This window comes from Talpa europaea, assembly GCF_964194135.1.
Source record: "Talpa europaea genome assembly, chromosome: 7".
Classification (NCBI taxonomy): Eukaryota; Metazoa; Chordata; class Mammalia; order Eulipotyphla; family Talpidae; genus Talpa; species Talpa europaea.
This window is the reverse complement of record NC_140074.1, coordinates 599,851-622,876: the sequence shown is the minus strand read 5'-3', so window position 1 is coordinate 622,876 and position 23,026 is coordinate 599,851. Positions and strand designations below refer to the sequence as shown.

The window sequence follows — 23,026 nt, the reverse complement described above, 5'->3', positions numbered from 1 at the left end:
GTCCCGCGGGCCGCCGGGCTATGCCGTCCCGGCTGGCCTGCCCGGGGCCCTCGCCGGCGGCTCCGCGGCAGCCCCGCGCCCCCGCGCCCCCGCGGCCCGAGGGCAGCATGCTCCCCGGACGGCTCCCGGGCCCCGCCCCGGACCTCGCCTGCGCGGGCTCCCCGCGCCCCGCGAGCATCCCCGCGAGCATCCCCGCCGGGCCCGAGGACCCACACGCCCGGCCCAGGCCCTTCCCCCCGAAGCCGCCGCCCAGGCCCAGGCTGGAGCGCGCCCTGTCGCTGGACGAGAAGGGCTGGCGGCGGCGGCGCTTCCGCGCCAGCGGCGAGGACCTGGACGCCCAGGACCCGGCCGGCCCGCCCAGGGCCTCCGAGGACCCCGGGGCCCCCACCCGCGAGGCCGCGCCCCCGAGCCTGAGCGCCTCCCTGCAGGAAATCCCCAGCTCCCGCCGCGCCCAGGCCGGGGGGCCGTCCTCCTGGGGCACCTGCCTGTCGGGCATGATCAGCTCTTCCCTGGACCTCCTGCACCGCGAAGGGGCCGCGGGCAGGGGCACCCCCAGGCTGGCCGGCCTGCTGCCCCCACGCCTGCCGCCCGCCGCGGCCGGCAAGGCGGGCGCCGACCAGGAGGACAAGCCGCGCCCGCAGACCCGGCTCTTCCGGGCCCACAGCAGCCTGGGCCCCAGCCGCGCCCCCAGCCCCCTGACCTACGACCACTGCTCCCTCCGCTCGGCCAAGTCCTCCTTCAGCCTCCTGGCGCCCATCCGCGCCAAGGACGTCCGCAGCAGGTGGGGCTTCCGGAGTGAGGGGCCCTTGCTTTGGGGTTCAGAAGCTGGTGACCCGAGAACCTGAGGAGGTAGCCCCAGGAAGAGCGGGTGGGCCGGTCAGCTGCAGACGCAGCGGCTCACCCCTGCCGGGCCGTGCTGGGCAGCCCTCCTGCGGGCCGCAGCGGGACCCGGGGTCCACTCATGGGCAAGGGGGTGGACGGCGGGGCCGGCCTGGGCTCAGGGGACGCTGGCCCGCCCTGGCTTGCGGGGCTGTGGGGGTCACTTCCTGTACTGACTCAGCTCGACGTGCGTCGGGGCCACCCCCACAGCGCCCTGCTTCTGGCTCAGCTCTCCCGGGGCCAGAGCCGCGAACCCCTAGGCTGCAGGGCAGAGACTCCCGAGCCGGCCGGCCAGGAGCTGGGGCTCCAGGCCGCACCAGGTGCTCAGGCGGCATGTCCTCGGCCGCAGCCTTGCCTTGCTGTGCAGCCCTCTCGCACCCTCTGCCCCCGTCCCGCCCAGAGGGGCACCTTCCACGCCCCTGCCCACCCCCACGCGCGAACCTGCTTCCATGCTGGGGCTGGCCCCGTCCCGGCCCTGGGCCCTCCGCCGAGGCCGGCTTCTCCTGGCTCCCGGGGGGCTGCCCGGCGCGGGCGCGGGCCGGTCCTGTTTCCGCAGCTACCGTCCTACGGCCAAGCCAGGTCATCCCCCGGAACGCTGCACCAGCTCCCCTGCCCGCGCCCTCCGGCACTGGTTGTTGGGGGCCTTTTAGTGTGTGCCCCCCACGGGGGTGGGGCTCTCCTCGTGGCTTTCCCCACGTCTCTCAGAAGTGGCGCCGGACTCTCTGCATCTCTGGCCCGGGGCTCTCCCCTTGGGCGACCTGTCAGTTCAGACTGCTGCCCGTGGACTGGCCGGGCGTCGGTGTCTGTGGTGTTAACCGTGTGGGGTTGTACGTATACGCCTTGATAGTGCCTGTTCGTCTGAACACTCCCCCTCTCGGGAGGGCGTCTTTTTAATCGTCTTGTGCTTTTCACTATACAAAAGCTTTTTCGGTCAAGATCATCCCAATTGCTTGTTTTTGCTTCTGTTCCCCTTGCCATAGGGGCCAAGTTTCCAGAACCGGTTCCGTGGCTGGCACTGTGGCCGCGTCTTCTAGCTGAGTCTCTAGTCCACTTGAAACTTATGTTTTCCATGGAGCTAGAGGGTGACTCAGCGTCATTCTTTTATTGATTTGTGTGACCCTCCTGCGTGCTTGTGGCTGCATGATCATAGAGAACACACTGACACGGGTTTATTTCCGGGCTTTTGACTCTGTTCCGCTACCCCTGTATCTATTTTGCACCAACACCCCATACCGTTTTAAGTATTGTTGCTTTACAGTACAGTTTGAAGTCCAGTATTGCTTTCTCGGGATTGTCTTTGCTATTCAAGGCCTTTGGGCTTCCGCATAAATTTCATTATTCTCTTTCTGTTTTTTGTGTAATGGCTCAGGTCAAAATCTCCAGCACTAAGTCAAACAGAAGTGGTGACAGTGGCGTCCTTGGCTTCTTCCTGGTCTCAGGGCAAAGATTTGTGTTTTCACCCGAGGTATTACATTCACTGCTGGCGTAGGATGTGTGGTCTTTATTTTATTATTCTCTATCCCAGCCCCCCCTTGCTGAGAGCTCCATCGTAGTGGGTGCTGGCTCTTAGCGAGGCCTTCGCTGCACCCCTTGAGTTCTGTCTTCACTGTTGTTGATACGGCGTGTGACCTCGACCGGCCCCACTCGACCGTGACCATAACGTCCTTGGAGTGGACTGCTGAGGGCTGCGGGCCAGCGTCTTGTTGAAGACTTTTACGTCAGCGTTCACAGGGATATCGGTCTGTCGTTTTTCTTGTGCTGTCCTCATCTAGTTCCCACGCTGAAGTAATGTTGGCATCATCAAATACAGAAGCGAGTGTTTCCTCTTCTTGTATTTGTAAAAACAACCCGTGCAAGATGGGCGCACGTTCTGGAGGGTCTGATGAACTCGGGGTGAAGGCTTCTGGTTTTCTCTTGCTGCCCTGGCATCTGCGCTTCTGACCCGTGGTTCCTTTTCTCTCGATTCTGCATAGACGTGAAACCATCCGCCGGTTCCCTTTCGCTGACGTGGTCTCTATTCATTTTTGAGCGAAGGGCCTGCCGAGGTTAGTGTGTGATGGGCCACTGCGTGGCCTGTCGAGGCCTCCGGCCGCTTCTGATGGGCCGGCTGTCCCCTCTCCTCCTCCGGGCCCAGCGACTCGCCGCTGTATTCGCTCCCGGCTGTTGACAGGCTCTCCCAGATTTGGCGAAGCCACTCAACCCGGCTTCGAGCAGCGCCTTCTGCTGGCGCGGACATCGGTGTGCGGGCCGGCGCCCGTCTCGCAGTGCTTCAGCGCCTCCTCCCAAGCCCTGCGGCTGTGGAGCCCCCTCCGCGGGCCGTGGGGGGGCGGGGGCGGGGAGAGGCTGCGGGGAGCGAGGGGTGGCTCTGGCGGCACACCCCTCGGGCAGGCCAGGTGGTTCTCTGCTCCTTTCCCGCGCGCTTATCCTGGGCGCCGGCTCTGGGGAGCCCAGTGTCCCGCCGGAGCACTAGCCCGTGCGCGCGCTGGACGTCCCCGCCGCCGCGTCGAGCAGGACCTCATCTGGGAGGGCACAGGGCGAGCTGCCATCTGCTCTCCAGCCCTGCATCCCGCTCTGTGCGCCCCTTTACCCAGGGCGGTGCCGGGCCTCCGGAGCCCGGTGTGGGGGTGCTACGAGCCAGCCGCTGTGGAGGCGCCCCTTTGGGGGTGCGTCCGCCCCACATGCCCCTAACACAGAGGGCCACGTGCCCCTGGCCGCCCCTGGGCTGCTACTGCCCTCATGCAGGACCCGCCGCTGTGGCCGGCCCGGCCCGCGGGCTCTGGGGGGACGAGAAGCAGGGCTCATGCCAGGTGCCCTCGCAGCACGCGGAGGGCGGCGGCTTCTGCTCCCCAGTCTGTGCACCCCCCCCCCCCGCCCCTCACCTTCCTCCTAGAACAGGCTCCGCGTGTGGGAAGCAGCGGTGCCCCCAGCCCCGTGGGCAGCTCCGAGCAGAGGCCTCCTCAGACAGAGGCCGGTGACGAGAGTGACCGTCAGAAGGGCCCGGCGGTCTCCATTGTGGGCCTCGGGAGGGCAGTGCAGAGGGGCAGGCCAGGGGCCCGTCCAGGGAGGCGCCTCCCTGCATTTTCATGCCCCTAAGTGGTTGAAGAAGCAGGAAAGGAAAGTGCCACCACAGCCCTTGGCCTCGCCCGTCCTAGATGTGTCCCCGCGGGCAGTGGCCAGCCCGGGCGGGGCTGGCGGCACTCTTTGACATCCTAACCATCTGCTGTGTCCTTCTGTGAAAACCTCCCATGGAGGGGGGTGGGCGGCCCGGCAGGCGCAGCTGGCATGGGGCGGGGGGGGGTGGGGGCGCCACACCTCTCGCCCGGCCTCCTGCCCCCTCCTCTTGGCTGAACTGCGCTGCGGGCCTGGGGCACCGGGAGGCCAGCGGGCCCAGCCGGGTGCCGACCCCTCCCTTGAGCAGGGTCTTCCCTGTCTCCGCAGGAGCTACCTGGAGGGGAGTCTCCTGGCCAGCGGGGCGCTGATGGGGGCGGAGGAGCTGGCCCGGTACTTCCCCGACCGGAGCCTGGCCCTCTATGTGGCCACCTGGAACATGCAGGGCCAGAAGGTGGGTGCCAGCCCCTGGGGTCCCCTGCCCTGCAGGGCACCTGGCCCTCGGCCCCGGGGGCGGTCTGGGCCTGGTCCACGCTCCAGCTGTCCCGACACTCAGGTCCAGGGCGTCGTGCTCGTGGGCAGAGGCTGCTCCTGAGCACCCAGGGTGACCAGGAGATCGAGAGCGGTGCCTCCCTCCATGCCGCGGGGTCCCAGTGACACTGGGCGACAGGCGCAGGGTGTGGCCGGAGGTGCCGTCACTAGGGCTGGTCAGCCAGTGTCCCTGGAACCCCCGGGCGGCAGGAGCGGGAGGTGGTTTTCTGAGATGAGGGAGGAGGCGGGTGCCAGGCTGGTGGCCTCGGAGCACGTGTCCACCCGTGGCTGAAGGACCAGCCCGGGCAGCGCAGCACGCGGGGAGCGGGGCTCAGGGGCGCCCCTGGGACCCATCTGGCCGGCCACGCCGGGCGCTGCTGGGGCTGCCGGGGGAGGGGTGCTGGGGATGGGGCGGGCGCATCTGGGCAAGCCGGGGGCCCACAGGGGCGGTGGCGTGGGTGGGCGGTGATGGAGGGCCATGGGGGCCGCCTGCAGCCCAGGACCCCTCCCTCAGCCCGGCTGGGTCCGGGCGAGCGTCCGCCTGGCCTCTGCCTGCCCCTGGCGAGGCCCTCCCTCCCCCAGGAGCTGCCCACAAACCTGGACGAGCTCCTGCTGCCCGCCGAGGCCGACTATGCCCAGGACCTGTACGTGGTGGGGGTCCAGGAGGGCTGCTCCGACAGGTAGGCCCCCGTGACCGCGTGCCAGGTGGGCTGGCGCCCCAGCAGAGGGCCCTCTCGGAGGACCGAGGCCCAGCAAAGAGGCCTTCTCATGGGTGCCCCCGAGAGCGCAGGCAGCGCGGGCGGGTGGGTGTCCTGGTCCCCCGCCCGCCGTCCACTGGCTGGTGGCACTCACCGTAGCAGGGGCAGCTCCCCGGCGGGCCGGCGCCCTCCTGCGGTGTCTGTGTGGGTGCCTGGGGGGTGCAGCCGGCCCCGCCCTGCCCGGCTTTCCCGGGCCTGCCCGGTGTCCCTCTGATGCGGGAGAGGACAGGGCCCAGGGAGGCGCCTGGTCTCCTGGCCCTTCGCCCTGCACAAGATGGAGGGGGGCGGGCGGGCAGGGGGGACCCTCGGGAGCTCCGCGGGGCCGGGCGGGGTGCGCCCCGCCGACCGAGGGTCCCCGCAGGCGGGAGTGGGAGACGCGCCTGCAGGAGACGCTGGGCCCGCGCTACGTCATGCTGCACTCGGCGGCGCACGGCGCGCTGCACCTGGCGCTGCTGCTGCGCCGGGACCTCATCTGGTTCTGCTCAGGTGGGCGCAGGCGGGAGCGGGCCGGCGGGTGCGGGCGGGGCCCTGCGGTGGCGCCCTGACGCCCCGACACCCGCTCCTGCGCCCGCAGAGGTGGAGAGCGCCACGGTGACCACCCGCATCGTGTCGCAAATCAAGACCAAGGGCGCCCTGGGCGTGGGCTTCACCTTCTTCGGCACCTCCTTCCTCTTCATCACCTCCCACTTCACCTGTGAGTCGCGGGCGCCGACGCCCAGGCCTCTGGGGGGGGGGGGGTGGCGGGGGGGGGTCCCCCAGCCGCATGGGGAAGCGGGGGACCGAGTCTCTTCGGCCCCGCCCCGCCGGGCCCTCTGAGCGGGGCGCCCCGGAGCCGCGGCCCAGCGGGCTGGGTCTTGCAGCCGGGGACGCGAAGGTCAGCGAGCGGCTGCTGGACTACAGCAAGACCGTGCAGGGCCTGGCGCTGCCCAAGAACGTGCCGGACACGAGCCCCTACCGCTCCGACGCCGGTGAGGACGCGCCCCGGTGGGCCCGAGGGTCTGCGGTGCGGGGGGCGGAGGGGGGGGGGCCGGGGCGCCGCTGTCTGGGGTGAAGCCCGCGGCCCCGAGCCCAGCCTGCGGGGCTGTGCGGGGGAGGGGGGCGGGGGACCCCCGCGCCCCACGCTCACCTGCCGCCCCCAGCCGACGTCACCACGCGCTTCGACGGCGTGTTCTGGTTCGGAGACTTCAACTTCCGCCTGAGCGGCGGCCGCGGGGCGGTGGACGCCATCCTGAGGCGCGGCCCGGGGGGCGACGTGCGGGCGCTGCTGCAGCACGACCAGCTCACGCGCGAGATGAGGAAGGGTGCGCCGGGCAGGGCGGGGGTCCTGGGGGAGGGGGGCCCTCGGGGCGGGCCCGGGAGGACCGTGGGGCAGCGGCCGGGCCTGCCCGGTGGCCTGAGGGCTGTGCGGGCCCCAGGGTCCATCTTCAGGGGCTTCCAGGAGCCGGACATCCACTTCCTGCCGTCCTACAAGTTCGACGTCGGGAAGGACTCCTACGACAGCACGTCCAAGCAGAGGACGCCGTCCTACACGGTGAGGCCCCGCGCTGGCCCAGGGGTGGGGCCCAACAGGACGGTTGTCAGCAGGGACAGCAGGTCCGCATGGGGCTGAGGCGCGAGCCGGGAGGGGTGGGGCGTCAGCTTCGCCCCAGGGCCGCCTTAGGAGGCCAGCGCTCCCCGCCGAGGACCTTGTGCTGTGGGTGGGGGTGGGTGGCGCCCAGCCCTGCGTCTGCAGGCACCTGGAGCCCCGAGGCCCGGGGCAGGGGCCCTGGCCGCATCTGCTCCTGCAGCCCCCAGAGCAGTGGGGAAGACCCCCCCAGCCCTGCCTGTCCGAGCCGGGCGAGGAGAGGGCGGGCCGGGAGCTCAGGAGCAGCCAGGTCAGCGGGCGGCCCGGGTGTGCGGTGATGGCGCCTCACGGCCCTCTTGGCCCTGGGGCCTGCAGGACCGGGTCCTGTACAGAAGCCGCCACAAGGACGACATCTGCGCGGTCAGGTACTCCTCCTGCCCCAGCGTCAGGACGTCGGACCACCGGCCCGTGTACGGCCTGTTCCGGGTGAAAGTGAGGCCGGGGAGAGACAAGTCAGTACCCCCACTTCTCCGCTCTGGTCTCGGGGCAGAGCCGCCCGCTGCTTGGGCGCCACCCTTGGACGCGTGGGCCGCCCTCTGCGTCTGCACACCTGGGCAGGCTGCCGGCGGGCGGGGGCCCCGGGGCTCTGCCCGGGCCGGCGGGCACCCTCCTGACGGCCCCTCCTCCGCAGCATCCCCCTGGCTGCCGGCAAGTTCGACCGAGAGCTGTACTTGCTGGGGATTAAACGGCGGATTTCCAAAGAAATGCAGCGGCAGCAGGCGCTGAGGAGCCAGAACTCCAGCGCCGTGTGCGCGGTTTCCTGAGCTCAACGGCGGGGCAGGGCCGCACCTTTAGGGGCTCTCACTCTTTTGGGGCACAGTGGGGCCGCTGTGAGCGGCTGTCCCACTGCAGGTGCCCGGCCTCCTTCTTGGGACGGGTCCCGATAGGCTGACCCATAGCTGTCCCCACAGACAGCCCTTTGAGTGTCCCCCTCACCAGCCCAGACCGGCATTCGCGCTGGCCATGCCACCTCCAGTCACTCGGGGGGCCGCTGCTTGAGTGGGGCTGGCGCTGGGCCGCTCACAGGCCCCCCCGCCCTCCTGTCCATTTGCAGCCAGGCACAGCCTCCAGCCCGAAGCCCTGGCAGCCCCTTGGCGCCTGCCCCATCTCTGAGCGCAGGGGGCCGCCTCTGCCCCCCCGCCCCCAGAGCCTCCCGTCCATCCTCAGGCTGAAGGGGTCAGGCTGAGGGGGCACCCCGCCGCTGGGCCTGGGGGGAGGCTGGTTCTTGGCCAGAGAAGCCGGCAGCCAGCGGCCCCCATTTTCTTTGGCCCCCGTCTTGGAGCTGCTGTCACCGTCTCGTCTCATCTCATCTGACAGGAACAGGTCTCGAATGTGTCAAAGTCTAGGGCATTCAATCTAGTCTTTTAAATTATTTTTCCATATTTATATTTTTAAATAAATGCATACGTTGAATCTTAAACCCTTCCTGGCCAGACCGAGTCCTGGAAAGCGGGTCGTGCTGAGCAGGGCAGACTCGGAGGCGCTCGCCCCCCCAAGCGTACTCAGGCACACTCAGCCTCCGGAACCGGCGGGCGCGCCACGCCGGCAGGAGCAGTGGCCTGCTCCCCAAACTGCTGGGCTCACGCCAGCGCCACAGGGTCCCCCACAGCTCCTCACCCCCACCAGCCACGGAGGCGTCAGGTGGTGCTGGGGTGGCTGGGGGGAGAGGGGACTGGCGTCCAGTCAGACCAGCCCTCGGGTTTCAAGGCAACGGGATGTCACCTTGGGAAAACGCTCTTCGGGGGTTCCGACAGGCCCCCCAGCCCAGGACGGGGGAGTGAAACAGGACGAAACCTGTGCTTGCACCAATCTCCAAAATGGGGACACGGTCTGGATACCAGCACTCTCTAGAATGATCTAGGGTTCGGCAAGTTCCCGGGCGGTTGTAAGCTGGGCCGGCTCTGGCCCCACAAACCGGCAGGTCGAAAAGCAGCTCCACTTCCACCCTCCCCGCCGGGGGGTGACCACAGAAGTGCCCGGCGGCAGGAAGCCCACGCTGCGGGTCTGGCTGCCTTCAGACCTGACCCTCGGCCCCCGGCTACAGGCCCCACCTGCCGGCCGCATGCAATGAGCGCTCAGGTACAGGTGCGTGACGCTCACACGTTTACTAGCCGCGCCCCGCCCCGCCCGAGGCCAGGCTGCTCGCTGCAGTCTCCCACCCGGTGTCCGTTCCCCCCAAACTGCAGTCCGGTCCTGGGAGACCCCAACTGCCCGGGGCTGCCCTCTTCACGGCAGCAGCGGTGGCTCCAGGGCCCCGGACCTCCACACGGGACCTCGGGGTTCCATGGGTGTTTCTGGTTGAGAATCACAAGCTGCGCCCTTCACCCCTTCTGCTTCTGGAAGCAGCCCCACCGCGGGCCCACGCTACTGCCTGGCCCACCCTCGCGACACGGGCTGTGCAGTGGCGGCTGAGCCGGCTGTGGCAGCCGCAGCCCCCGCGCCGCAAGGCTGGCCAGTCCCCCTGGAGCCGGCCCGCGCCCCCAGCTGGCTCTCGTTAAGGCAAATGGCTCCTCATCAGGGCGAAAAACACGGCGCCGAGACCATCTTCTCAAGGGGCAGGCGGCGCCCTGGGCGTGGCAGGCCCTGCGGAGGAGCGGCTGCCGCCGGGCCGTCTTCACCCCATGGCGGCAGCAGAGGCCACAGGGGGAGGCTCCGGACACGTCCGCGCCACCCGGCCGAGCGGAGCGCAGGCTGCTGACTGGACGCGAGTCCCGGCGGCGGCGGCGGCGGCAGGTGGGCTCTAGCGGAACAGCCGGTAGGCCCGGGGCAGCCGGCCGTCCTTGCTCGACAGGGCCTCCTGGATGTGCTCGTAGCTCGGCAGGTCCGTCAGGTCACCCAGCGCAGCCACTGCCGGCTTCCCACGCAGCATGGCAGAAGCCACCCTCCTGATGTCCTCGGGCTGCACGTTGCCTGGCACGGGAATGAGGCGTCAGGTGCCCGGCTCGGCGCTGGCCCTGCTTCCAGGCAGACTGATGGGGGGCTAAGGAGACATGAGGGAGCGCCCCGTGCAGGGGGGCAGACCACGCCCCAGAAGGTGGAGGCCTGAACCACATGTGGGGTGGGACCAGGCAGCTGACTACTGACCAGTGGGGTCACTGCTACAGTTGAGACCCCAGGGAAACTGGGTGCCATGGTGTGGAGGGCCAAAGGGGCTTCCCAAGGGAGAACAGGGGCCGAGACCCGGCTGGCCGGCTCAGCACTGTCCCAGCGGCCCTGAGCCCGGGAGGCGGCCCGCGCCACGCTGGGACACCCGGCCCACTTGTGGGTCCTGGAGCCTCGAGAACCCGATGACCTACAAACAAACCCGCCCTCCCCCGACTCCCGCCCCTGGGAAACCGGAGCAAGCCTCAGGGCCCCCGAAGGGCACCGCGGGACCCAGAGGAAACGAGAGGCCCGGCGCAAGCTGCTGGCTCCACCCCAGGGCTCGGGCCCCGGCTCCACCCACCCCCGCCGACGCCCAGCACCCAGTGGGAGTGCGAGGCCTGCTCCCGAGGGGCGCAGGGCGCAGCTAAGGTGGTGGACCAGAAAGAGCCCGCACGAGGAGGACTTGAGGCAGGAGCTGGGGGGGAGGGATTCCTCCGGGGGCACCCCCAGCAGCTGAGGACTCACGGATGAGGGCGCACAGCTCATGGGGCAGCTTTCGGGAGCGCGTCGCCAGCACCTGCCTCCCCACATCCTCGAAGATCACAGGCCGGGACTCCAGGTTCATCATGAGCATGGACATCAGCTGCGTCTTGGCTCGTTCCAGCTCCACCTGCGGGGCCCGCGCCACAGAAGCGTCCGCTCGGCTCACGCACCCCTTCCCTTAGCCGCCGGGCGGCCCCGAGGAAGAAGGCCTCCCGCTCCCCGAGGCCATAGGAGGAAGAGACGGGCTGCCCTGCCAACGCCGGGGCGCCCAGCACCTCGCGCCCGCCATCGCCTCCCCCTGGGCGGCAGAACCGCACTTCATGGGGCCTGGCCACGCCGGCTAGGGGGACGCCGGCCCTGCCCTCGCCCTGGCCGGGCAACTGTGGCCAGGCCCTGGGAGCCCCGAGGTAGCTGAGCCACTCCAATCCTGAGCCTCCGAGCAGGTAGGAAACACAAGGCTTTACGGCCCCGGGGACCACACCCGCGCTCTGCCCGGACCCAGGGCACCAGAGGGAGGCTGGGCGCGCACTCCCTGGGGAGCGTCCACTTCGGGGCGGAGCCTGACGGGGCTGCAGGCGGAGGATCCCCACGGGACGCTAAGGAAACCACAAAACGTTCATTTTTTAAGGCATTTTCGTTGTCTTAGTAACGCCTTTCCTGACTAGAAAAAAACAGCATTTCACAACTTAGAAAGTGCAGCAGAACGGAAAAAACCGGAGAGAAGCAGGGGCGTTGGCTGACGCGGCCAGCCGCGGCCCAGGGAGCAACGAGGCTTCTGAGCAGGGCCGGGAGCGAGCCCTGACCTAGAGACGGAGACCGAGGTACAAAACGGAGCCAAGCGGAGGCTTCACATCCCCGAAAGCCCCCTCGTAGCCCACTTTGTGGGGAGACATCTCGGGCTCCCTCTTCAGCACAGCGGACAGGGAGGGGCCGCCAGAAGGGGCCCCGACACAGAGCAGCTCGGCCACTCGCAGGCCCCAGGGCCCCTGTCCTGGCTGGGGAGCTGCCGGACTCACCACATCCACAGCCCCGGCCATCAGGACGAACTCCTTCGCGACGATCTCCACCATCTCACGAACCTACGAGGAGGTGGACGTGAGCGCCGCCAGCCACGCCGCTCTGGCAGGAGCAGGAGGCCGCCACCCACCCCACCGCACCTGCCGCGGGTCGGCACTGGCGTGGATGCACAGGAGGCCCGTGTCCTCGTAGCTGTGGTGGTAGGAGGTGGCGTTGTACATCCAGTGGTGTCTGTGGGCACAAGGGGGGACACCTGGCGTGCGTTCTCGCCCAGCCCGGCGGCCCAGGGTGGGGGTGCAGCAGGGCAGGGCTCGCCCACCTGTTGAGCACGTTCAGGTAGAGTCTGGTGAACATGCCCTTGCCGGGCCCGCCGGCCGAGAAGGAGCCGCCCCCACCCATCATCATGTTGAGCACCGCGAAGGGGATGAAGTCTTCCTCCTGCGGGAGAGGGCGGAGGGCAGAGGCCGAGGCCAAGGCGGCGGGGCCTCGTGGTCAAGCCGCACCCTCGGGCTTACCAGGAAGGAGCAGCTCTCCAGCCCCACCATGATGTGCGTGAGCTCGGGGAACGGGGTGGGGCCCGGGCTGACGTTGGACATGTCTCTCTCCAGCTGTAACAGACGGAAGACGGGCGCCCTCGCGGACTGCCGGTCCCCAGCCCGCTCCCGCCCCCAACAGAGCCGGCGCTGCCTGATGCGGCAGGGTGAGGAGGGCACTGCAGAGGCCACGTGGGGAAAGACGCACCTCAGAAGCCCCCGCCTTACCTTCACAAGTCCCCCGGTGTACTGCGCCACGGATCTGTCCACATCCACAGCCTGCCCGCTGCCCCAGGCCGGCTGGGCCCCCAGGAGGTGCTTGCGGGCGCACTCCAGCAGGCGCGCGTGCTCCATGCCCACCCCGGCCAGCACCATGCGGTCGGGCGTGTAGTAGCTGGCCAGGTAGGAGAGGAGGACCGCGCGGTCGATCTTGGCGATGTTCTCGGGGGGGCAGAAACGGTGCAGGCCCACGGTGTTCTCCCGGTACGCGGCCTGAGAAACGAGAGCCACGACTGAGCGAGGCCGGGGAGAGCCGCTGCTGGTTCTTCAGCCTCCCGTTTGGCAGACGCAGCTGTGCTGTTTTCAGAAAATGGCAAAAACCACTCCCAAGAGTAGAAATTCGTTAAAAACATCAACAAAGGGCCTCCCCTCGGGGGGCAGTGGTTGAGCGCTGGCCACAGCCTCTGCGGCGCCGGTTCGATCCCCGGCTGCTCCCCGGCCCCCGGAGGAGGGCCCCGCATGGCGCGCAGATCTCTCCTGCCGCCCGCTGCTCCCCTCAGCAGTGTCCTTCGGTCCTTCTGCCTGCTCTGCTCCCCGCTCTGGCTCTGGTGAATTCTCTCACCCTCCCGCGCTCCTGACTGTACCCAGTACGTGTATAAATAAATAAATCTTTAAAAAAAAAAAAAGAAACTAAAATGCCCTCCCGGACACGGGCGGCCCACAGTTGGCCACCGCGTCAGGCTGGCTGACATGGGCAGCAGAGGCTGAGAACACTGTGTCACTGCCCTAAGCTGACCCAAGCAGGCGGAGGACCCCTTCCCCCAACACAGGGCCGGTGCTAGGCAGGACTTGCGCGGCTTTACTTCGTGAATCATCTCGGTGAGCAGCGGCTCAGGGTCAGGCCGCATGTTGAGGTCCTCCAGCTCGAATTGGACAGCCATGCGTGTCATCTCCACTTCCTCATCTACAAAGGACCCATAACAGGCACAACCGGCTCAGCAGAGACAGAGGCTGCGTGCACCCGAGTCCCTGGGGCCAGAGGTTGCTGCTTGCGGGATGGCGGCAGGACCGGCCCTGCTGACCAGCAGTCTGTGGAGCTGGGGTGCAAGGTCCCAGGGGCCAGGCCTCTCGTCCGGTGCGGCCACTAGCAGCCACCTGCGCTTGCTCCTGAAAGGCACCAGGTTCCACCCTGTCTGACCTACGCTGCTAAGAAATGCCAAGACTCCTGTACGAAGGTGCTTGCAAAGAGGCAAGACTGAAGTCGGGGAGAGCATTTCATCAGCTAATTGAGCCAGAAAGAGCTTAACCGGAAACCACATCCCAGACCCGAGGGCAGGGAAGCCACGGAGCCATCAGCACGACCCTTTCTTGCAGGGAAGCCAGCACCCGCCAACGGGAAGGGACAGTCGGGACTGACTTCAGAGGCCATCTCAGGAGTACAGTCCGGGACACGCAGGCCACGGGGGTGCCCCCAGGAGCCCGCACCACTGGCCCCAAGAGGGCCCAACGCACACCTGTCAGCCTGGGGTGCAGGACCACGTCCGCCAGCAAGCCGACCACCGTGTCCAGGCCACTGGATGCCGCAGACACGGCGTACATGGTGGTGTCTCTGCAAAACCCAACGGCGCTGAGCTCACTGGGGAGTCGAGCAAGAAACTGGAAGCAAGAACACCAGGGCCCCTACTGGGCACCAGCCTAAGCTTCACCACGGACAGGTGACACGGAAGCTTCTGATCACCGTCTCGAGGTGAACGTCTGCCTCCCCGATGGACCCATCACTTAGAGCAACAGGCCCTCCGCCCCGGCCGCCTCCTCACGGCCACTGCCTCGGCCAAGCCCTCCACTGTTTCGACGAGGTCCTCTCTGAACAGCCCTATGTCAAGTGTCCCTTCTCTGATGCTGGATGCCCCACTGGCCCTGCATATGACCGGTGGGCGGCAGAGTCTGCCGTCTCCCTGAGCCCAGGCGGGCTTCTCACCGCTGACCCCCAGGCCTCCCGAGGGAGGGGCTCAGCAGGACTGGAGAGGGGGCAGCGGCAGGGTTACCTTGATGCTGACCCAACAGCCTCCGGGGGAAGGCCCTGGGACTGGGGGTGGGAGCACAGGATGGGTTGCAGCAGTATTGACCATGACCTTGACACTGACCCCCAGGGCCTGGGGGGGGGGGTTCAGGATGGGCTGCAGCAGGGATGACCTTGACACTGACCCCCATGGCCTCTTGGGGGGGGGGGTCAGTGGGACCGGGGAGGGGTGGCAGGATGGGCTGCGGCAGGGTTACCTGGACACCTGGCAGTCGCAGATGCCCCCGTGCCTTTCCAGGGCCAGCAGGATCTCGTCTTTGCTGGCAAAGCGCTGGGTGGACTGAGGACAACAAGAAGTGCACTTTTTAAAGAGGAAATTGGCATTTGGCTTTAAAACATGGAACCGATCACCCTGTGACCTGAAGACCCCCCCACGAGCACACTGCCCCAGCCACTGACTAGAAAGCCCTTGGGAGCCAGCAAAGAGTGGCGCGTCTCCCCTGAGCCTCCACACTCACCGAGAAGGCCAATTTTTCCAAAAAGTGTGCAATTCCACTAAGATACTTTGCTTCATATCTTGATCCTGAGTTGATAAGAACTGGCACCCAAGGGAAAAAAAGGGGGGGGTGCGTTCACAGCCGTTCGCTGGTACAAGCATCCGGAGCCGGGCAAGCTTCTCGCGGCGGGAAATTCTCAAAATGACCCCGGGAGAAGAGGAGGCCCCCCACGAGCTAAGCGGCCACTGGTCGCTCGGGTGACTGCAACTGCGACTCGCGGGGCGCTCGAGCGGCCGCCCGCAGACCCGCGCCCGCCCCGGCGCCCCGGGCACTCACTCCCCACGGTGCAGAACTGTCCGAACTTATTCTGGGACGCCACGCGAAGCCCGTTTTCCAGGGTGGTGACTTTGGTCTCGAACTTCTCCTGTCCGTCGACCGTCGCAAACACGGGCTTGGGGACGCCGGGCAGGGGCACGGACAGGGGGGTGCCGGGGTCGGTGCCGCCGCTGCTGAACCCCCTGCGCGCGGGCGCGCCGGGCCTGGAACAGAGCGACGCCGGTTGCTGGGCCGCCCGCAGGGCCCCGGCGGCCCGAGGCCACAGAGGCGCCGGGGGCGCCGCCCAGGCTGCTCCGGGCCCGGCCCGCGCGGCGGCTCTGGACGACGGCGGCAGCCTCAGGCGCCTTCCTGAGGGCGCGGGCGGGCCCCGGCGGCCGGGAGGCGGCCCAGGCGGGGGCGGCCGCCCGCGGCCCCAGATCGGCCTCCGGGGGGCGCGCGGCCCCGGCCCCCCCGCCCCGGGGGCGAGCCCCGCGGCCGGGGGCCCCGGGCGTGGGGCCGCCCGGCCGGCCCCGCCTCGGCTCACCTCAGCCGCGAGCGGCCCCCGGGGCCCGCGCCCCGCAGCAGCCGCGCCGCCGCCAGCACCAGCGCCGCCATCTTGGGCCCGCCCCCGCTTCTGGCGTCACTTCCGCCCGCGGCGCCGCGCCCCCCGCGCGCGCTTCCGGCGCCCGGAGCGGAAGCGGCGGCGAGCGGCTCGGAGCGGCGGGGCCGAGCGGCGGGCGAGGGGCCGGGCGGAGCCGGGGCCATGGCGCCGCCGCTGCCGGGCTAGGGCGGGCCGGCGCCATGTCGGGCTACGCGCGCCGCCCGGGCGCCTCGCCGCTGACGCGGGCCCGGAGCCTGCTGGTCCCCGACGGTGAGCGGGCGGCGGGCGGCGGCGGGCGGCGGGCGGCGGGCGGCGGCGGGCGCGGGAACAGCCTCTGTTGTCCTTGCAGCTCCCGCGTGCTATGAGCGCCGGTCTTGTCTCCCCCAGCTAGACTGTGAGCGCCCCCGCGCCGGGGACCGGGACCCCCACCTCCTCGGCTTTCGGCCGACCTTTATGTGCTATGTGCCCAGCCCCGCGCTGGCCTCCCTGGGAGACGCAGGTGAGCCCGGGCTCACGGCCCGGCGCGCGGCTCGGTCCAGGCCGGGGAGCGCGGCAGGCGCCCCGCGCCCTTGGGGGTCGCGGGGCAGCCGCCCTCAGGGGCGCCCGCGGGGCGGGACGCCGCCGGCCCGGCCTTCCCGGGCCTGGGGGGCCAGGCCCCCGCGGGACGCCCCGGTCTCAGGCAGAGAGGGGCGCCCTGGGCCGCGGGACACCCCAGCCTGCGGGGAGCCCGTTCCAACAGCCGGTGCCGGCCGGCCGGTCAGGCTTCCTCGGGCCGGGGTCTGCCGGCAGAACCGAGCAGAGGCCCCGCGGAAGGAGGCTGTTCAGGGGCTTCCCGCGGTGACGGGTGGGGACCCTCTTTTGCAGATTTTGGCTATGGAAGGGGGAAGTGTACTAAGCCAGGCCCACCGGGAGCCCAGGAGACACATTTTGGAGGTAGAGTAGTTCCTTCCCCTCTTCCTCCTGCAGGCGCCGGGCCACAGGACTGTCCACCTGATAGCCTGTACCTGGAACCCCAGGCCGGCTGGGGCCCCTGCACTTAGCAGAAGGCAGGAGACCCTGTGGCATGAGGGGCCACGGGGGCTGGGATCCCAGGAGCCAGTTTATACCAGGCTGTCCCTGCACACAGATAATTGACAGCTTCAGGCACAGAGGAAAGGGCTGCAGGGTGGCAGGCGGGGTGTGGGGGGGAGGGCCCTGCGAATGGCACGCTGGGTACTGGGGGGGCTGCAGGGAGGCAGGCTGGGCACTGGGGGGGTGAACCCCCAGTAGCTACTCCCTACTGCCCCTTTGGGACTTGGGTGACATAGCACCCAGGCCAGGGGACAGTGGAGGGCGTCTTTGTAGACAGCTTTGGGGGTGGACGGGAGGGAGAAGAATTTAGAACTTGGAAGTACAGTGAGTCTCCCCTTGACATCAGTGATAAGTTCTTAGAAATTGTGACCCTAGGTGAAAGAACGTTGTATAAAGGTGGGCTTTTAAATAAGATGGTTTTGCTCCATGTGGGTCCTGATTTCCTTTTTAAAGATTTATTTTATGGGCCTCCCCAGTGGTGCAGCGGGTTGAGAACAGCACTGTGAAGCTGTCCACAGCCTCTGCGGCGCGGGTTTGATTCCTAGGCAGCCAGGGAGATACCCACATGGCGTTGCAGACCTCTCCTGTCTCGCCCTCTGCTCCCCTCAGCAGTGTATTTCGGTCAGTCTGCCTGTTCTGCTCCCTGCTCTGTCTCTGATGAATCCTTTTCACCCTCCCGCGCTTCTGGTCTGTACCCCGGTTCTTGTATAAATAAGTAAATCGTTAAAAGGAAAGGTTCATGGGCCTCCCCTGGTGGCACAGGTGGTTGAGTACCGCGCTGTGAAGCTGTCCGCAGCTTCTACAGTGCTGGCTTGATCCCGGCCGGCCGGCCGGCCAGGGTCCCACATGGTGTGGCAGACCTCTCCTGTCTCGCCCGCTGCTCCCCTCAGCAGTGCGTTTCAGTCTGCCTGTTCTGCTCCCCACTCTGTCTTTGGTGAATCCTCTCACCCTCCCACGTCTCTGGTCTGTACCCTGGTTTGCGTATAAATAAATAAATCTTTTAAAAATTTTAGAAAAGGTAGAAAAGGCTTATGCGTTATGAGTGCTGGGGTATAAGCCAGAGGTGCGGGGTGTGAGAGGATTCACCAGAGACAGAGCGGGAAACAGAACAGGCAGATCCGCTGAAATACACCACTGAGGGGAGCAGTGGGGAGACAGGAGAGGTCTGCTGTGCCCTGTAGGTAGCTTCCTGGCCAGGGATCGAACTCGTGCTGCAGAAGCGCAGCTTCACAACGCTGCGCTTCACTTCTGCGCCACCAGGGAAGCCCCCGGGGTCCTGATTTCTTTCTCTTCACCCACATCATGAAGAAGCTGGTGCTGGAGGTCTACCCGGTGCTCTCCTGGCGCCCCAGTGCGGTAGTGGGCAGGGTGCCTTCCCGCCGTACATGCTGTCACGGCCTCGGCCGGGGAATGGACCGGAAAGTTCCCTCCTTGGTGGGTTTTACTGTTTGTGACGTCCACTGTTGTTTCAGAGGATAAACTTGAAGATCTTGAGGCAAATCCGTTCTCCTTTAAAGAGTTTCTGAAAACGAAGAACCTCAGCTTGTCGAAAGAAGACACGACCAACAGCAGAATCTATCCAAAGGTAAAGCTGGGTATTGGGGTGATTGAGGAAAGCTCCAAGGACGTCTCTGCTGATTGGGTGCGCCGCTCTTGGGGCAACTGCCTGAGGAGCAGGCTGGGCTGCGTCTGCGTCCCTGCCACAGGCCTCTGTGTGCCCACATTGCACCTGGCGGGAGAAGGGCCTGAGCCTGTCTCCTGCTTGTTCTTCAGGAAGCCCCGAGGCACTCCCTGGGACTAGACCACAGCTCCCCCACGTCCCCAACGGTGGGCTATGGCCTGGAGTACCAGCAGCCGTTCTTTGAAGACCCCACGGGGGCAGGCGACCTCCTGGACGAGGAGGAGGACGAGGACGGGTGGGACGGGGCCTACCTGCCCTCGGTGGTGGAGCAGACGCACTCATCCAGGGCGGCGGCCAGCACGTCCCCCTGCACCAGCACCTACATCTCCTTCTTCTCCAACCCTTCGGAGCTGGCAGGGCCCGAGTCGCTGCCCTCCTGGACGCTGAGCGACTCTGACTCCCGCGTCACTCCAGTGGGGAGCCCCGGCACTGACTTCGCAGCCCACGGAGAGTCCTTCGGGGACCGTCACCTCCGGACGCTGCAGATGAGTTACGAAGCAGTAAGTGTGGGTCTGGGAGACGCTCTGGCCCGAGCGCTCGCCGAGGAGGGCACAGCCCTCGAGCGCCCGGGTTTGGGCTGCAGGGGCCTGCTGTGGCGTGCTCGCCCAGGGGCTGGTCACACGGATGGGGGGAGTGGGGAGGCTCCCAGCAGGAGCCCGCGCAGCCGGACCCTGGGCCAGGCCCCAGCTGGCGTTTCGGCCCCTCGCAGGTGCTCCTGGTCACACGGAACTTGGCGAGGACGGCGGCTGGCGACGCCATCAGGCGTGCCCAGGCCCGGAGGTTGTGGTCACATGTCTTTAAAAAGCCGCCCCTTCCGTCCTGGCTCCCCGCCGGGCCCAGCGCGCGGGCTGCAGACGGCCCCGAGAGGCGCTCACAGTCTCTGACGAGGGTTTCCTCCTGCCTGCAGCTGAAAGATGAGAACGCCAAGCTGAGGAGAAAGCTGAGCGAAGTCCAGAGCTTCTCTGAAACCCAGACCGAGATGTACGTGAGCAGTCAGCCGGGCAGCACAGCACCCTTGGGCACGGCAGGGCCGAGTCCTGTTAGCAAACGCACACCCGCGGGGCCGGCCGCGGCTCCTGTGTCCTGTGAGGCGTTTACTCTAACGTTAGGCCAGAGCCAAGCCCACGCGCCCTGCGCCACGGAGCCTCCCGCCCCAGCTCGCGACCCTCTGCCCCCAGATCCGCCGGGTGGGGCCGTGAGCCCGTTGGTCTGACTGCCCGGTAGAGGTGCCTCAGCATCAGCCGCGGGGCCCCTGCTCACTCAGGCTTTTCTTTAACGAGGGTGAGGACGCTCGAGCGGAAGCTGGAGGCGAAGATGCTCAAGGAGGAAAGCGACTACCACGACCTGGAGTCTGTGGTGCAGCGGGCGGAGCAGAACCTGGAGCTGATGACCGTACGGGGCGGGGGTGTGGGGGCGCCGGTGGGAGCTCATCCAAAGTCCATGTTCCCATGTCAGTGACGGCTGTTTCTGGGGGGGGCGGGTAACAGAAACGGGCCGTAAAGGCAGAAAATCACGTCGTGAAACTGAAACAGGAAGTGAGTCTACTCCAGGTAACCAGCAAAGACTGGGCCGGTCGTGGGGGGGGGGGTCGTGTCAGCAAGAGGCCCAGGTGTCCGTCCTGTAACCTGTGTTTAGGCCTCTCCTGTAGCTCAGGGCCGGTGGTGGGGGCTGAAGTCCAGGGGATGGTGTTAAGCCGTCTCCCATGGGCGCCTGTGGCGGCCGCCCTCCCCCAGGCCCAGGTCTCCAACTTCCAGCGGGAGAACGAAGCCCTGCGGTGCGGCCAGGGCGCCAGCCTGGCGGTGGTGAGGCAGAACACGGATGTGGCCCTGCAGAACCTCCGCCTGGTCATGAGCAGCGCGCACACCTCCATCAAGTGAGCGCCGCGGGGCTTCTCCCTGGGCCCATAACCACCCCAGCGGTGGGCCCCGCCTTCCCACCCACAGGGCCCTGAAGTAAAGGGGGCGCCGCCCTCCCTTTCTTTGTAAAACATACATTAGCTCAGAGAGCCCAGCTGGGCGCATTGGGGCGAGACCCCTGGGTGGGCATCCCCCATCATGACCCTGCTGGCCTCGGCATGTGCCCTCCCAGCGCAGGGGAGCAGGCGTCTGGCGAGGGCCACCCAGTGCACCTGCAGCCCGGAGGCCCCGCGCCCGGTACCGCTGCGGCCATGCTGACGCCTGTGTCTGTTTCTATCGTAGGCAGCTGGTTTCCGGAGCTGAAACGTTGAATCTCGTCGCTGAGATCCTCAAATCTATAGACAGGATTTCTGAAGTAAAAGAGGAGGAGGCGGCGTCCTGAACCGCGAGGTGCTTCCGGCCCGGAGCTGCTTACGTCCCGGAGTTGCCACTGAGTCCCTCTCAGCGCCCCTGCGTCCTCGCTAGTAAAGCGTTCATCACGCAGTGCCAACCTCACGGCCTGGCGCGGCGGTGTTCCCCGCCAGGGAGCAGGAGCGTGCCAGAGGCAGCACGAGGGCTTCTCGGCCACCCTTCCCGGGCCTCTCCCGCCGTGTGTACCCTCCCAGAAGATGTTTCTATAAAGGCGGGTGATTCTTTCAGTTACTAAACATGCGCGTAGCAGTTCTGAAAGCAGCACCTTCCGCCGTCACTCTGGGACGTAGCTTTATTCGGTCACCGTCAGGTTCCAAAGCAGACACAGGCGGGCCTCGGGACACGCAGGGACGCGGGCCCTTGTGCCCACTCAGTGCCCGCGCAGCCTTCCTGGGGCAACTCTGGTGTCTGGTGGGTCTGCCCTCCCCCTCGCGGGCACCCGCACCACAAGGCTTTGTGAGCATCCTATGCGGGTCCGCAGGTTGGAAAAGCTACTTCTGGCTGAAGGGTTTGGGCTCATGCCTCGCTCGTACCATGGCATGAGCAGCGCGCACTTAGGTTAGGCTCAGCTGGGTTAGGCCCAGTTAGGGTTAGGCTCAGCCGGGCCCCCAGTGCCTTTCTGCCCACTCTTCCCCGTTGGGATGGCATCGCGTACACTGTGTGCCTTTGGGGCTGTTTTCAGAAGATGTTATTTTTTTAAATATATTTTCTCTTACCTCTTGTTCAAATCCACAACTAATTTAATAAATTCTAAAGCTCACACATGGTGTCCCTTTTGGTGATTTAGCCAGTCCTCGAGGACTGAGGCCTCCAGCACCGGGGCTGCAGCTTGTCCTGGCGTGAGGGCTGACATGCGGCGGCGGGCGCCTTGGTGGGGGCCACTGCACTCAACATGTGACATGCTGTTCCAGACGCACATCAGAGCTGGCGTTTGAGAGTTGGAGACTGGGCTCTAGTCCCTCGACCACTTGCTTCGACATTTAAGATGATGCTTAAACCACCAGCCCCTGACCTCAGCCTCCTGGCCGTGCTTCCCAGAAGGCACCTCTGGACTCAGGCAGCCCACCCCACAGACAGCTGTGCCAGCCGGGCGGGAAGAGTAGGGTCTGTCGGGCAGAGTGTGAGTTGTCTGGCAGGAATGTGCTAGAATATTGAGGCTCTCTTGGGACAGCTGTGAAAGCAGGGCTGGCTGCGGGCCGGCCTGTGGGGGGTGGGCCGGGCAGATCACCAGCCTGGCATCCCCAGGGCTGCAGGCCAGGCTGGACACGTTACTACTGTTCATCCCTGTAGGTTTGACATTCTCCACAAAAGAGACTCAAACACGAGTCACGGGGACACCCCTGGAGCACGGCCAGAGTCTAGCTCTGCCCCACCGGCCGGGTCTGGCCCAGGAGTGCTGACATTACCTCCCAGGGGCCCCTCACTCCAGCTCCAAGCCGTGCTGGCCGCTGGGGCCAGCCCTACGGGGGCCAGCACAGGCCGCCCGTCCCCCCCATCCTTCAGGGATCCCCTCAGGACGGGCCGCGCGACCCCCGCCGTCACCGGGCCGGGCTCGCCTCTGCCCTCCGCCGGCACAAGCGCGCGCGGGGCACAGACGCCCTCAGGCCCCCAAGGGTGCGCGCGCGCGAGGTCGGGGTGGGCTCCGTCCCGCTGACCGCCCTCAGGCTGGCCGCCCGCGCCCCGGCCTCCGGCCCGGCCTGCCCCGCGCAGCGCAGGCGCCACAAAGCCTGCACGCGCGTCCCCCCTGGCGGCTGCAGCAAAGCCCACCACGCGGCCCCGGGGCGGGAGCCCGTTCGAGAGGCTCGCGGGCCGACCCGGCGGCGGGGACCCTAGCGCGCGCGCATGCGCGGCCGCCCCGCCGCCGTCCCGGCGTGCCGCGCGCGGGGGCGGGACTTCCTCCCTCGAGGCGGGGCTTCCTGTCCGTGGGGCGGGACTTCCGGCCGCGGCCCCCGAGGCTCGCGGAGCGGGCGGCGCGGGGAGCTGAGGGGCGCTGAGGGGCGCTGAGGGGCGCCGGCGGGTGAGCGTGCGGCGCGGGCGGCGCGGGGAGCTGAGGGCCGCTGAGGGGCGCTGAGGGACGCCGGCGGGTGAGCGGGCGGCGCGGGCGGCGCGGGGAGCTGAGGGGCGCTGAGGGGCGCCGGCGGGTGAGCGGGCGGCGCGGGCGGCGCGGGGAGCTGAGGGGCGCTGAGGGGCGCTGAGGGACGCCGGCGGGTGAGCGGGC

The 23,026-nt window shown here is 67.7% G+C and overlaps 3 protein-coding genes across 7 annotated transcripts; 2 read left to right on the top strand and 1 right to left on the bottom strand.

Annotated features, from left to right (window-relative positions):
- Positions 1-20: 20 nt before the first annotated feature.
- INPP5E (inositol polyphosphate-5-phosphatase E) lies at positions 21-7,664 on the top strand (the record flags this gene model as incomplete). 2 transcript variants are annotated; one of them, XM_084236365.1, is made up of 10 exons in its annotated part: positions 21-781; positions 4,318-4,441; positions 5,101-5,198; positions 5,638-5,762; positions 5,851-5,970; positions 6,137-6,244; positions 6,416-6,577; positions 6,692-6,807; positions 7,216-7,352; positions 7,532-7,664. In XM_084236365.1, the coding sequence occupies 10 exons, from the start codon at positions 21-23 to the stop codon at positions 7,662-7,664; spliced, it is 1,884 nt and encodes a 627-aa protein (XP_084092491.1). The 2 variants fall into 2 exon arrangements, with proteins under 2 accessions (XP_084092491.1, XP_084092490.1); XM_084236364.1 differs by having other exon boundaries at positions 7,216-7,424.
- A 1,339-nt stretch (positions 7,665-9,003) lies between these two features.
- PMPCA (peptidase, mitochondrial processing subunit alpha) lies at positions 9,004-14,634 on the bottom strand. Its single transcript, XM_084236090.1, has 10 exons — positions 14,574-14,634; positions 13,811-13,905; positions 13,160-13,260; positions 12,306-12,569; positions 12,060-12,152; positions 11,864-11,982; positions 11,685-11,775; positions 11,544-11,606; positions 10,510-10,654; positions 9,004-9,810 (listed from the first exon to the last, which is right to left on the bottom strand). Exons 2-10 carry the CDS (start codon positions 13,893-13,895, stop codon positions 9,641-9,643), a joined length of 1,131 nt encoding a protein of 376 aa, XP_084092216.1. The 5' UTR covers positions 13,896-13,905; positions 14,574-14,634; the 3' UTR covers positions 9,004-9,640.
- A 1,295-nt stretch (positions 14,635-15,929) lies between these two features.
- ENTR1 (endosome associated trafficking regulator 1) lies at positions 15,930-20,779 on the top strand (the record flags this gene model as incomplete). 4 transcript variants are annotated; one of them, XM_084238953.1, is made up of 10 exons in its annotated part: positions 15,930-15,999; positions 16,079-16,228; positions 16,594-16,662; positions 18,273-18,385; positions 18,574-18,981; positions 19,389-19,462; positions 19,762-19,873; positions 19,969-20,031; positions 20,215-20,354; positions 20,680-20,779. In XM_084238953.1, 10 exons carry the CDS (start codon positions 15,930-15,932, stop codon positions 20,777-20,779), a joined length of 1,299 nt encoding a protein of 432 aa, XP_084095079.1. The 4 variants fall into 4 exon arrangements, with proteins under 4 accessions (XP_084095079.1, XP_084095081.1, XP_084095080.1 ...); XM_084238955.1 differs by lacking the exon at positions 16,079-16,228; XM_084238954.1 differs by lacking the exon at positions 16,594-16,662.
- Positions 20,780-23,026: the final 2,247 nt, after the last annotated feature.